The 15,077-nt window shown below is 33.8% G+C and overlaps 1 protein-coding gene across 1 annotated transcript in view; it reads left to right on the top strand.

Annotated features, from left to right (window-relative positions):
• Window positions 1-549: 549 nt before the first annotated feature.
• LOC148170531 (uncharacterized) overlaps window positions 550-15,077 on the top strand; it is a 100,614-nt gene continuing 86,086 nt past the window's right edge. The window contains exon 1 of the mRNA XM_088041533.1: window positions 550-1,180. Coding sequence (XP_087897659.1) covers window positions 1,153-1,180 — 28 coding nt within the window. The 5' untranslated portion in view covers window positions 550-1,152. The remainder of the gene's footprint in view (window positions 1,181-15,077) is intronic.

Here is a 15,077-nt window from a genome sequence, read left to right as displayed (position 1 = left end):
ACACATTTTTGTTTTAAAAAGTGAGTTACTCTTTATAACCTTTATTAACAGCGCAATTCTGGCGGAGTACACTCTATTTCACTGTCGGACATTGTTTTTAGGAAAAAATCACGAGGAGAAAACCCAAATTTGTTACGACTTTTGCTAACAAAATTGATAGAATGTCAATCGTGCAGCGCCTGCTAAGTGTTAATCTGTGGTGTTAATTATGAGCATTATTCTGAAGTACTCAACAACAATAAAAGAGCCGGCCATCTCGAATAACGTTGTAACCGTCAATTCGTCAAAACTGAAATACTAGTGAAAAATCGTTCTCCAATATACGATATATAGTTTTTCTTAGGAAAATCTTGTCAAAGGAAACTTTTCGGGTGCAACATTTATCAACATGTGTTTTAAAAAAAATAAATTTTAAATATTGTTTGTAACGTCGCTTTTTTGCACGTAACGTTATTCGAGATGGCCTTTTAATTTATCACTAGGTATATTAGTGACATTTCACTCTTTAAGGAGATGACAGAATTGAAGTAAAAATCCTTAAATCAAACATGTTTCTTGTTTGTTTATTTAAATGATTGTGAATAAAATTGTATACATACCTTGGTGGAAACTTTCATTCCTGTCTCGCATATTAGCTGCGCTCTCGGGTATTAAACTTATGCTCGACAGGAATGAAACACTTTCCACCTCAGTACATAATCTACTATTGTTCATTTAGAAACTGCACCAATTCGAACAAAGTTCTAAAATTGCTTTTTGATAATCCTACTGACCAATCATAAAACAAGGTTGGTACACAAACAACGAAAAATATCTACGTCATTCGTGTTTAAAATATTAAAGAGTTGGAAGAAATTGTTGACTTTCTTTTTGTAACCCGCTACCTTATAAAACAGTTTTCATCTAGTGACCTTAAACCAATTTGACAGCTAGCGCCACAGTGCTTACCGCATGAACTACAAGCTAGCTAACTTCACACATTTTACATCAGCTGTTCGAGAAAACCACGCGTGCCGCACGTTATTAGAAGCGTGGGAACCGAAGCGTGTAGTTTAAACAATTTGTTCCTAGTGTTTTGGTTTTTATGATTTAAAATTACTTAAATAGTCGTTTCGGTTATCGTCGCGTCGTGTGCAGTGAGATTATGTGCAGATGCAAGAAATTTCCTGTTCTGTAACCGGTAAGTCAATAACGATAGGAACATGGGGGCCCACAGCTAACCGCTAATTGTAATTTTTCACAAACACTTGCTTTGGGCCCAGTATTTGGTAAAAACGATAATCCGCAAGGACCAAACATTTTTGGGGTTTGGTTTTTATGATGAAATCCTCACGACAGTCGTGCATTGACTGCATCGATTAGGCGCGAAATTTAAATTACTTACCAACATTGGTTAACCCCAACATTTATTATTTTTGTTATGCTTAAAATAATAAATAAAAATTATTTACATTTTATATATATTTTCGTAATAAACATAGAATAACATACAATTTAATAAATAATCATAACATCATAACATTTGAAAAAGTTAATAACAATAACATACAGCCGGGGACAAAATATTTTTTTGAACTATTATCTACCACAGATAAAATAAGAATAATCTTTTTGGAATAGAACCGTAAGATGCCTGTAAAATTAGAAATTCCGAAAAAGTTTTATCCATTTATTTTGAAATTAAAAAATGGAGACTCAAAACTGACATTTAAAAAAGTAAGCTTACAAATTGTAAATAGTGTTTTACACCTTTCGATTTACGTCTAAGATGTCCATGGCTATAGGGCCAATACAAAAACAAAAAAACAAAACTTTGTAACGTATAATATAGCACGTTTTTATCCAATTTTTTCAGTTTATTGAAGTGCTTTGAATTCATAATATTAATATCTATAATAATTAATTACTATCATCACTATCACTAAATTATGTTCTTATGGTCGAACAAAATATTAGATTTCATGTTTATTTCATGATTTTATCGTTTATTATAAAATTATAACAAGTTGCATTGTTCGAAGAATTTTTTCCATGTTTTTGTTTTTAATAAATTGATAATAAAATATTTTGTGAACATTGGCACTAGAATGTGGAATTAAACCAATGAAACGAGCGGGGTTAAAAATAAGAATAATAATAAAAGAAATACGGTAAATAAAAAAAAATATATTTAAATTAATTGAGTATTATCGAAGATAGACATTTGTTTATTCTAATGGAATGCATCCCAACTGGTCTTTAAAGTGTGAAAATAACTCTTTAACGTCATCTGAATCTCCTGTATTTACCTTAAATATCAAGTTTATCACTCGCTTCATTCAACATATGTTCTTTTTTTACGTAGTTTTGAACGACCTCATCTAGACGCTAACAAATTTTGGCCCAATTTGCTGCTGTTAGTGTTGAAAAGCTTTCTGTTGCAAGCTCCTTGACACCTTGTACAGTCGCTCGCCTTCTTCGAATGGTCGAGTGTTCCCTTGCGAACTAGAGGGAAAATCATACACATCAACTGTAAATGTCTGTTATAGCAATAAACATTGTAACTATCAAAACTATATAAACACTAGATAAACACACTCACACAAATATAATTATAAACTAAAAAGCACCACAAACCGTTACTACACACACTATTATCCCACAAATGTAGTTTGTGGTAATGTAGTAGGTGGATCAAGCAATTACAAATTAATATCCAACGCCACGGAAAAGCGAGATCCACAGATTTCCGAGGTCCACCTATTTACAAGTAAATTTTGAAATTTTTTAGCTTGACTTAAATATAAACATTTTTAAAAACTTTTTTCTTTTTCTATTTTTTTTTTAATAATTTATGTTAATAAACTCGTGGGTGGTCACCTACCATCTTACTGGAACTTATGGGACCTTTTATTTATCGTACGAGCAAAATAATTAGTAATCGAGTTGGACGATTAATGATGTTTACAGTTCCGCCATTTGCCGGTATTAATGCGTTTTGGAAATTTTATTAAAATGAATGCTAAAACTTTGAAATTGTACTAAGGCGCTCTGCTTTACAATTCTGCAATTTTTACAATTTATTCCTATTTTTTACATTTTTTTTTGATGAATTCCGCCGTGAGACCTTGATCGATATTGGACGTAACTTGAACCGCTGTCAACTCAACTGTTTCATATCTTTGAATTCTGAATATAACTGGCCCCAAGATCATGTGATCTTACACCTGCAGATTTTTTTAATTAATGATTTGGAAGATTTAAGGAACAGAATAACTGAAAAAATTAAGAAATAAACAACATTGAGGTTATCTTGAACAATGTCATGATGTAGTTCGAAGAAGAGCTTTGCTGTGTTTGCAGGTATAACGACATTTTAATGTTCGACTTAAAGTCCCCACTTTTTCTAAAAATTAAAGAATTAAGAACAAATAGTTAAACAGACTTCTTACAAAAAGATTCTGGAAAGTACCTATTTGTGGATTAATTAAACAGCAAAATTGGATTGCGATAGAAATCTAATTTTGCATATGTCAAATACGAATGCAAATGGTACCGTTCTGGGAAAAAACAATGAGAAGGAAACGAATGTTTATAATTTATTTCGCAAATTCAAAAAGATATTGTTGATATTAAATTTTGAATAACTATCGCGAAATTAAAATTTCGCACATCAAATTGATTGATGTTTAAAAATTGTAAACTGTCCTTTGTCTTTAGAACCTTAAAATTTATAAACGGCACAGCAAGTGTCAGAAATTAGTTTGAATGTCAGTCACAATGACATTAAAGGTTGCTTTACATAGCCATGTCAAAAATGATTCGAAAATTCTTTATAATTATATAAAATACACGTTCCAACATTAAAATGATGCTAATTTTTTCGTTCTCATTGTAAAATTTTGAAAACTTGATAGCCCTCGATTTTTTTAACTTGTTTAAAATTTAAATTAATAAACAAAAATTAAAAGCTTATCAACGTCATTAAAAATAAAACACGGTGAAGAGATCAACAATCATCTTAAGCCCCCGCGCTAATACCTAGAAGAGGCACGGGTCCACCTTTTTCTACCTACTTGAAGATGTCGTAAATTTTAATTTTCGGACACAATAGCCTGTTTACACCCTCCACATTATGAGTGCAATAAGATAATATTCGACTCTAAAAGTCAGGTTACGCCATGGTAAAAGCTGCCTACTATAAACAGGATTTACCTCGTTTAAGTAAAATGAGTTGACCATAATAATCGACATTCCTTTATCGTGAGCTGACTTTGTGCAATCATATCAATTATCGACATGACTTTTCCGAAACAAATGAAAATTATGCATGACTCGATTACAAATTATTTTGCTCGCGCGATACAAGGTTGAGTTTGCAACACGAGCGAGTTTGCGAGCGGGTAGAGTAAATCAAGCGTGTGGATAAGGGCCATGACATGCGAGTGTAATACTATGGTTTATCTACGACCACAAGAAAGTAGACACGAACGTTTGAAGTTTCTCCGCAAGAGATTTAGGGTTGCGGTTTGCAATGTCCAGTGGAGTACTCATTAATTCTTCAGAACTACTATCACTACTATCATTCGTGTTTTCTTCTTCATGACTGTTTTCTTCTTCAAAATATACAAAAACTTTGATGACTTTAGTGAATTTTTAGTTATCAAAATAAAATCTGACTGTTTTCATTGTGCTCTAGGATAAATTGTTGAAACAATGAGTTCTAATCAAAATAATCATAATTAAAGGATTTTCGGCCAATCACAGGTTTCAGTTATAGTTATTATAGCTCGTTTAAAACGAACTACGTTATCAATATAGTATAACTAAATGGTCGTATGTAATAAAAATTAGTTTGTACTATAAGTACATATTTATTTAATCGGAAATAAGGTAATGTATATTACAAAACAAATGTATTTATGGTATAAATGAGTTATTATAATTTTAACATTCGAAGCTTTCCCAATAGCCGCGTGTCACTCAGCAAACAGAGTGCCAAAAATGTAAGGTGAGCGTTAAAATGAATGTACCAGTAAATAAATAAATAATAAGACAAGTCTTCATTTTTTTTTCAATCCGAAAGAACGGCAATGGAAAAACATAATAATGAGAACCAATAAGAAATAAATACATAATATGGAGGTTTTTAGTAAGATCATTAGATTCGCGTTTTTATCCGTGTTGTAAGACTAAAGATCATCTTTTCAATTTTTTTGCGAGAGCTTTGGAGTGGGCTAACTTCTGCACCATGAGCTTGTATACTTACTTTAACTTGTGATTATCTAATTTGAATAGTGTTGCACTTTGACCTTTCTTGATCAATTCTTGATTGGTTGAATCAACAAGTAAATTTATTACTGATTGGCTATATTGGTCACACAAAGTCGCCACCAATTCTAATCCAATCTATTGCAAGGAAGAAATGATTTTAATCTTTTTAGCAATCTCAGCACTTTTTATTGCGTTCTCCTTATAAAAGAATGCAAGCGGTTGTTTCCACTGGCGTGTTAATCCTTTCACCATAAAGATCCTAGCTTGGTCTGCCAGCTTCAGAAATTTTTCATTGTTATTGTCTTGGAAACCTTCCACTTCATCTTTTTTTACATTCCACTTCTGGTAACAGTACGAAGTGCTTATAGGAGTAGCTTGTACCCTCACACCTCCTTCACGGAATCGTATTAACTATACGACCGAATAACAAAAGAAATGCGACGGAGGATGATTCTACAGTAAGCGTATAACGGCGAAAGCTTGAATTTCGTTGTTTTAGGTTGCGCACAGATGTTGTTGGGTCAACGATCTTAAAATGCCCAATTCTTTATGGAACTCCAAAAAGTCTTCCATACCGACCATACGCGCTACGATTGCGATATTTTTATCGTTAGCACGAAACTATCCATTCTTAATTAATGGTAATTGATTATTGCTCTAATTCTAACTGATTACAATAACTTGTAAATTCCATTTGATGGCAATCCAAGAGCTGAGGTGCTAGTCCTTTGGCAAACCTTCGCAAGTGGCACTTCTTAAAACAAACCAATCAGTTTTATGTTTTAATCCTCCTCTGATACTACCAAAGCCATGACATCATAAAGATACTGAATTTAAATCCCAGATTTGCAATCTGCGTACAGTTCTGCGTCCACTGATGTATAAACTACTGTTTACTCTAAAAAATAAGCGTGATATCGATATCAAAATTTGGCCATAGTTTTAGTCATGAATTTTTGCAAAAATTTGCAAATTTCGTCTGTAGAACTATTTCTTATCTAAAAAATTGCGAGAAAAACGATGGCGCAAACCGCATCTCACTCAATATACAAAATAGTTTCCGAGATATCGAGCACGAATTGTTTTGAACCGTCAAAAATTTGGCCCTCTGGCGACAACCCAAAATTTCAAACGGCCATAACTCGGTTATTTATTGACAAATATTAAAAAATTATCATGTTTTTGAATTTAGTGTAAAATTCTGCGTAAAATAAGACCCAAATTTGTTGAGTTTGCTTAAGAAATAAACGAGGTATTGGCCAAAAACTGTTTTGGAAACATCATTTTAGGGTGATTTTCAATCAATGTTTTCAAAATGAAAACGACGTTTAATAGCATTGAATTATACAACAGTCGAAAGAGGAGCTCGAAATCTATCTAGTGGCCAAATTTGTGGCCAAGTTTATAAATTTATTGTTTGTTCGTTTTGTACTTGCAAAACTTCCTGGTTTCGGCTCTTCGGAACCCATCTCAAATTCTAAAATTTCTACTGACTTAAATGTCGTAAAATATAAAATTTTAAATTAATGCATAATTAATATACTCTTAATGCTTCCAGCACGACGCTGCTACTAGGATCTAGGCTTGGTTCCACAATTTTTTCATTTATTTGACGAATGCTTTTTTTTTTGTAGTGACAACATGTTTATCTCCTATAAAAAGTACCTAGAACAATAGTAATCATATTTCAAAACAATAATGTTTAATAGAAATGCTTAGTTGGTCGGCATCACAATCATAACTATTTTGTAAACGAAACGCAGTTTTTGCACTTGTGATATTTAAAACAAATTGTGCCACGGGATCAGTATTTTCTTCTTGCTACAGTCCTCCACCCGTTATTTTATAAAACGTTTTGTTTTGGGCCACGCTTTATTTGGCCTTGATTTTTAAGTTCTCATATTTGGCTTTCAATTGATCCAAAGTTCGCATTGTATTTGTTTTGGAGTTAAAATTTAGCTCAATGCTGCTCCAAATAGAAACAAAAAATATAAAATTTGTAACTTGTAAAATTATTATTTACTTTTTCTTGAATTGTTACTATATTGGACATTTTACATTCCACTATCCCCATAAATTTATCTACTTCTTCTAATAATAATAATAATTCTTTCTCTTTGGAAAAATTGGTGGAACGTTTTCGCAGAGGAGTGGAAAAAGCACATGAATTAATCCTTTAGTAAATTGGAAATGTTTAGTTCAACGTTTCGTCTATATTGACTGACTTATAAAAGTATTTTCAAATACCTAAAATTCCCTCGCATTTTCACTCCAGATGTTTGTGATGATGGGATTTGGGTAGCAAAATAATTGAAGTCAAGTTACGGGGAAGTTCTATTCACACTTTCTTTTTACACACATTTCGGCATTAACAATACATTAATTGTGAGGACGATGACTCTAACTATATCTACATTTTACAGAAACTATTTATATAAACAAATTGAGTAGAATCAGCAGATTCACCTGCAATAACCATTACCATATATGGAAGTATTTCGTTGGGTATTGAACTCATTACTCAATTGGGTTCTCAGCAATTGGTAGAGGTAACTGTCCGCTTTGTTGGACTTTAAACTATTAGCAAATTTAATATATTAAGATATTTTACCATTACATGTTGACCATTCGGCCTAAAAATCTTTCATCTTTCCATAAATTCTCCCAACATTTTACCTAGTTTACCATAAATTTATTGTTCCAAAACTACATATATGCTCAAACACGTACCTACCACAAATTTACTTATTCTTCGAACATTTTTGAAATTCCCGACTGATTACATGAATATTAACACAAAATTGTATTTTAGAATAGTTTAGAATGTGATTTCCCCTAAACGCGCCTTTAGTTAAAAATTCATGAAACATGGGGTCCCTTTAAAGGAACTGTTAACATAAATGTACCTTTTCGAGGTTCGATTATGAAACTGGCCCTAACATAAATTTTAGTTCGCTCCATTCTTTAATCTCTTTATAGTGGATTACGTTTAATGCCCTACCGTTTAATTTAGTTATGACGTCTTGTAACAAAATTGGTTTTACGGTGTCTTTAACCTGGTTTAACGCGAATTCACACTTGTTTGCACATTCTTGATAAATAGGATGGTAAAAAACAAAGAGGAATCAAATTTTACGATTTATATTTACAAGTAATTTATGTTTAATTACATACTAGTCATTAAAAATAATACTAATTTATTTCGTTTTTGTCGAATACCACTTTTTTTCTTTATTGTGAGCAATGTGTTCTCACTTAAAAAAAATGTATACCTAATATACTTAAATATGTAATAAATTAACTCTGAGAACAGAATACAATCTTCTAAATCGTTTCTTCCATGAACTGATAATGTTAATTAAATGTTCGGGTGGAAAATATTTCTAGCTTGTTTGATGTTTTTTTCAGTCGTCTGACATATTTTTATAACTGATTTCGATGGCTTAATTAACTCGCCTCTGTTTTTTAAGTTAATCAGCTGGTTGTTTGTAATGATGTTAAACATATATCACAAATGATTTTTTTTTATTTCTTTTACTACAAAACCCAGGTGTGAATTCCACCACGTTGGCGACATACATGGTGGTGGAATATTCATTATTTACATTACATAGATTTTTTTTCCTGAATAAAAGTCATTCTTTTTTTCGGGATCAAGGACATCTAAAATTTAACCGTATACTTATTTTCAGGCTTAGGTACATTTTTTGTGTGTATCTGTTATTGTCAACATTATCAAATCTCGGATTAAATCAATTTTTATACAACTGGCCCTAAGATTATTATAATAGGATTAATTATATTAATAAGACTAACTATACAGGGTCCTGCAACACTTGTGTCCACCCCCAAAATCGTCTTTAATTTTAAAGATAAAATTTTGAAAATTTGCATACACTTATAGTTGACAAAGCTCTAGAAGCCGACGCAAAAATTTATTTTTTATCATTTATAGTTTTGGCGTCGCGACGCCTTAAAAGTGTATTTTTAGCTAATTGTGAAGTTTTATGAAATGAACCTTTAATTTAATTTTTTTTCAATATAACTGTGTTAAAAATATCTCAGTTGACCTTTTTAGATTTAATGTAAATTGTATTCAAAATTTGAGGAAAAAATGCTGTTTTATCAAGTTAGTTTCCAATTTTATTACGTCAAAATTACACCCATCTGTCAACATCTTGTGTCAGAAATGACATCTATTCTTTGGTTCGTTTTAGAAGGTAACAAAAGTCTTACTTGGCGAAATTGTCGCTTTGTCGATGTTAATTAACGATTTCTAGTGTCCAGAACGTGCAACATACCCGAGCTAATCAAAATTCACCTTCATAAGAGTGAATGAAGTGACTTGTGAATTTTTGGTGTAAACGTAGTTTGTCACTGCACCGTCAAAATGTTGAAAACTAACTTGATAAAACAGCGTTTTTTTCACAAATTTTAAACACCATTTGAAGTAGATTTAAAATAAAAACTCAAATACATATTTGTATTACAGTTATGTTGAAAAAAAATTGAATTCGCTAATATTACCTCAAAAAACCCAAAAATCGCTAAAAATTAAACTTTTTAGGCGTCGCGACGCCAAAGAAACCGTGATATCAAAACAAATTTTTGTGTCAGCTTCTAGAGCCTTGTCAACTACATATAAGCGTATGCAAATTTTAAAAATTTTATCTTTAAAATTAAAGACGATTTTAGGGGTGGACACAAGTGTTGCCGGACCCTGTATAAATATTACATATTGTTCTTTATATTATTCTAGCTAGTATCTGATACAAAGCATCCAATTTCACTTAATATTGTTAAATTATCAATCCAAGCCAAAAGGCTATCTGTGTTCTTAGCACAGCTATAAGGATTCGATGTACTTCCGGAACGTGCCATTTTGATATTGTTTTTGGCCGGCTCAGTTGTTTTGTTTGATCTTCTGGACCATAAAGCTTTAACTTCGCATACATTTTTGTTATCTTCTTGAAAGTTATGGTAAAGTTATTGCATTGTTACTAGTAGACATACAGTCATACATACATACCGCCGCAATTGCTTTTTTTTTTCACCATGGAAAGACACTTGTATTTTTTGGAAGCCATGCTGCACGTGTCAAACTCAGACGATCCCAAATTAAATTATAAAACCTACAAACAAGGCAAACAAAGAAAAAAGAGACGACATGAATGCATTTGCTGATGGCGTGACTTCGAATTGTTGAGAGTTTCTTGGAAGGAACTTCGAATTACCGAGTGTTCCCGGTCAGCCTTTCTACAACCTAAAAACAAGGTATACAAAGAGGAAAGAGACGACATGAATGCATTGCTGATGGCCTGACTTCGAATTGTTGAGAGTTTCTTGGAACAAACTTCGAATTACTGAGTGTTTCCGGTCAACCTTTCCTCCGTTTCAACTTTGAATTACCAAGTGTAACAAAATGCATTGACAAACTTCGATTTAGTGAGAGATTCCCAAGGGACTGAGCTTTTGGTTGGAAATACCAAGAGTTTCGAATTAGTGGGAGTTTGAATTAACGAGAGTCGACTGTATATGCATTTATGTATAAAATTGACCTGATCTGACCTGACCTGACTTGACTTTTTTTTGTCCCGGCCTCAACTGTTCTTAGGCCGAGGGGGATAGGAAATCCTTTAAGGACCAAACAACGCCTGAAGATCTTATGCCTAGAGAAGTCTGGTCTCCAAACCCACTAAAACCTATCCCCTTCTCTGCCCTATGCCAAAGGGGACCACCTCAAGATGGCATAGGTCTCTCCTACCACACCTTCTTGCTCTCTACGCTTTCATTTGCTTTTCTATTTCCTTTTTCTCCTTCATGATTGTCCTTATCATTTTTTCCACCTCTCTCCATTCTTTCTGCCTCTTCAGCATTGTGCTGATCAGGCTTTCTTTCGTCAATTTTTCTCCAAATCTGTTCCATTACTGCAAACAAACAAGGTATGCTCTTCTGTGTCGTTTTCCTCCTCACACGACCAACACCTCGGATTCACGAGTTTCCCTATTCGGTGCACAGCTACTGCTCTCGATCATACATATGTTGTATCATTTTTTGGAGTAACTTCGGTGTTTCATTCTGCTTGCAGTTCTGTGCGCCATCTGCTCCACCTGGGACAAACGAAGAACGTGTGCTGAGCGGAGTTCTCGTCAGCACCGCAGTTTGGGCACCTCACTGCTTGCTTTTTTCCTCCCAACCAATTCTGTTGCTTGTGGTCTTAATGCTTGTTGCTGTTCCTTCAATGTCCCCTTCTACTGGGACCATTGAGTTCCACCTTCTCAGATCCGGGTATTCCCATTGCCCAATTTGTCCAGGATTTAATCCCCCTATGTGTATGCGCATCAGGTTTCTTTCTTGTTCCTCTTGTGCTTTCCGTTCCAGCCTTGTATTCGCATACATTTCCTTTGGCCACTTGAGCTCGGCAACATTGAGAAACTTGTGAACGTCCTTTTCCCGGTCAGCCAGTGATTCTCGAATGCACCCTTTTCTGTTTTGCCTCTCTTTCTCTTCACTTAGTTTAATTTGCTCCTCGTTCTCTTGTGTCGATCTTGTAACTATTTTCACTTGCTTTTGATAAACTACTTCTCTTGCGTCGGCCTTCTCTAGGGCTACACTGGCTGAAGGTAGTGAGAGTTCTTCTTTCAGTTTTCCTTGCGTCTTTTCACGCAGCTCCTTCCATTTCTCGCACCTGAACAATGTGTGCTCAGGCGAGTCTGTCTCCTTGCAACACCAGCATCAGTCGCTGTCCAACTTACCTCAAGGTTTTTGATATTGAAAATATTTTTTTGCGCTTTTATTTGTTGCAAACACTTGTCAGTAATTATACAAATTTTAACGACAACAGCAGAAGAAGATGCAATGGAATAAATTGTTGAATCACTTTACACTGCATGTCACACACTTTTCAAGAAATTTTCTCAAAGTAAATTGGATTTTTTGTCATATGGGACAGCTAGATTTGGAAACTCAATAAGAAAATCGTCGTAAGCGTCTTCAGTTGAATAAACCCATATGCCATCAACTTTTCTATCGTTCCTCAAGTATATTTCAATCATGAGTCTTTTTAGTTCGGCAGTAAACACGAAAGTCGTTGTGTTTTAAATCAACTTGTCAAATTCAAATGACACTTTAAATGAATTTTGCGTATGACTCGGTCATGGCCAACTCCATAAAAAAAATGTGGCTCACACGTTACTATTTGAAGGTTACTAATTTTGCAAAATAATTTCATTTTATGTGACCACCGCTGTTGTGTGTTAATTATTTCTTCATACATAAACAATTCTGGATAAGTTCTAACATGTGACATGCGTCTACATACTCCCAGCAGACAGTTTTATTATCGGTTTGTGGTTCCTGAGAATGGTTTCGGCTATGTAGATACAAGTTGATTTATTCGTTACATCACACGTAAAGTTTGTCACAAGATTATTGGGATTATCCAAATTAGTACCAAACATTTTAGCCATGCTTATACATGTTCGAAATAACAATACTAAAATCGCATCGGCCAGTTTACTATTTGAACTAACCAATTTATTTAGGCATTTTTTATGTGTTTTGATCATATTTTGTAGATCCGGAAGATTCTTTCGCTTGCGGTCTCTTTCTTTGGTTGAACTTTCCTAATATTTGAATAAATAAATGAAAAATATTAATTTACAGAAACTATATTGGAGTTATCCACAAAGAAATTATTCAAATTGTCCTACTTTGGTTTTTCTTCATTATTGTCGGTTTGAGCAACTAGCTAAAAATTGAACACAGTAAATCTTTTTTTCACGTCAACAAAAAGAATTTTTCTCAGCTTCTCCAAAATTTTCTCTTGAAGTCCAACCTGCTATAATAACTGGAGATAGTAATGGCAATAATCTTTCTTCCAATGCCTGCAAAGATATTTGTAAATTGGGGCCCTCACCAGTTCAAAACATGTCTACATTTATGGCCCGCGCTTTTCTTTTGACATTCGCCTTCAAATCATGTAAGGTCTAGAAATTTTATTATTATTAATATAATTAAAAAATTCTTCATTCTTTAAGGATGCTTTCGACCATTGTGGAGATTATCTCCCTGTTCTCCCGCTTCCTCAACATCAACTCGGTCATGTTTCGTGGGGATCATTGTCGATTAAAATGTTTCCAGGTTTAAGATTGCGATGTATAATTCCTTTTTGGTGAAGGTAGTGAGAGTTCTTCTTTCAGTTTTCCTTGCGTCTTTTCAGGCAGCTCCTTCCATTTCTCGCACCTGAACAATGTGTGCTCAGGCGAGTCTGCCTCCTTGCAAAACCAGCATCTGTCGCTGTCCAACTTACCTATTCCCTCCAGGTAGTTGGAAAAACACCCGTGTCCGGTGAGCGCTTAGGTTAGGTGATAGTTAATTCCCCTCCAGTCTCTTCTCACCCACCTCTTGACGTCGGAAAGCCTTTCGGAGGAAGCCACTCAAGGCCGTCGAGTCTGCTTCCGATTGGCGGGATGGCGCTCTCTTATTACTAGATCCAGAGATAACTTCGAGATGCCCAAGTACGGGAACTTTTCTACTCCTGAGAACTTGTCTGGTCGACTTTGCGGCCTGGTTCGTGTAGATGCCGCTACTTGTCAAAAGGCGCACGATTTAATAACTGAACTGGGGTTTCATTATTCAAAGTAATTTTTATGAATTACATTAAAATCACAATTTATGTCGATTATTATCTAAACGATAATAATTAACATAAATTGTAATTTTAATGCAATTCTAACCACTTCGCATTCAGATTAATGTAAATAAAACTCTTTGGTTTAACAAATAATTTATTACATAATTATTTTCAATTTCAAAGGAAGTACAGACTATTTTCTTGTTAATAAAAAATCATATATTACACAGTTAGAGATCTTAAGACCACAATATGATTGTGTAATAACATTTTTAAGACTAACATACATACATAAATAATATAGTACGCAGGTAGGAATTTTCATTACTTCTTAAAAACACTCAAGGATTCGCATTTTTCAGTGTGAATTATGGACAGAGTTTTTAGGCGTTTTGTGTCCTGACGGTGAAGCCCTCGGAGAGTATTAAAGGAAATTATCGTTTGTACAAGTAGTAGTGCAATAAAACCAGAATGCGATTTGCAAATCTTGATAACTAGAAATATGACAAGAAGAGAACAATAAAAACTAAAATAATGAATATGACTTGTCTGAATCAGAACGTTTTATACGGGGTCACCCCAATCAGCTAAATTTGACTTATATATAATTTTAGAATGGTATCCTTAAAAAGGATAAAGACGTAAAGATCACTTGAAAAACAAACATATAACTAGCGATATTGAAATTGAAAACTTACGTTAAGTCCACATTTTGAAAATTTTGAAGAACGTGTTGTTAATTGTAAATTCCGTTAATTCTTTAAACTTTATACGCATGCGAACTAGTTGCAAATTTGACTGACTTTTGACAGTTTAGCGATTGGTATCCATCTAATATCATCCGCTGGTACTAAACGCGATGGTAGGGCCATCTATTAATTAAGCCCACCTAAACGGCAGAGTACGATATAGTGGGAAAAATGCGGAAAAGAGACACGAGATTGCTTTAAAATGGGATAAACTCTGCCATAAGACTTGACGATCTCGAAGTTATCTCTGCTATATCTCTCAATTGGACCAACGAACGGAAAAGTGTAAAGTAAGTTGGTTTCCCATGCGAAAATTTTTTAGTAATGTGGTAATCAGTAACGCGAAATCAGTTTGAAGTAAGACGGCGTGGCTGCTTTAATAATTGAGCGCTGTAAAATGGTTAACGCACGAGAGTTGTATTACTCTTCTTGGCCGAAAA

Source organism: Gnatocerus cornutus, chromosome 7, assembly GCF_029298725.1.
Source record: "Gnatocerus cornutus isolate USDA-ARS CGAHR chromosome 7, icGnaCorn1.1, whole genome shotgun sequence".
Taxonomy (NCBI): Eukaryota; Metazoa; Arthropoda; class Insecta; order Coleoptera; family Tenebrionidae; genus Gnatocerus; species Gnatocerus cornutus.
The sequence above is the reverse complement of the archived record's forward strand: the minus strand, read 5'-3'. Positions and strand labels throughout refer to the sequence as shown.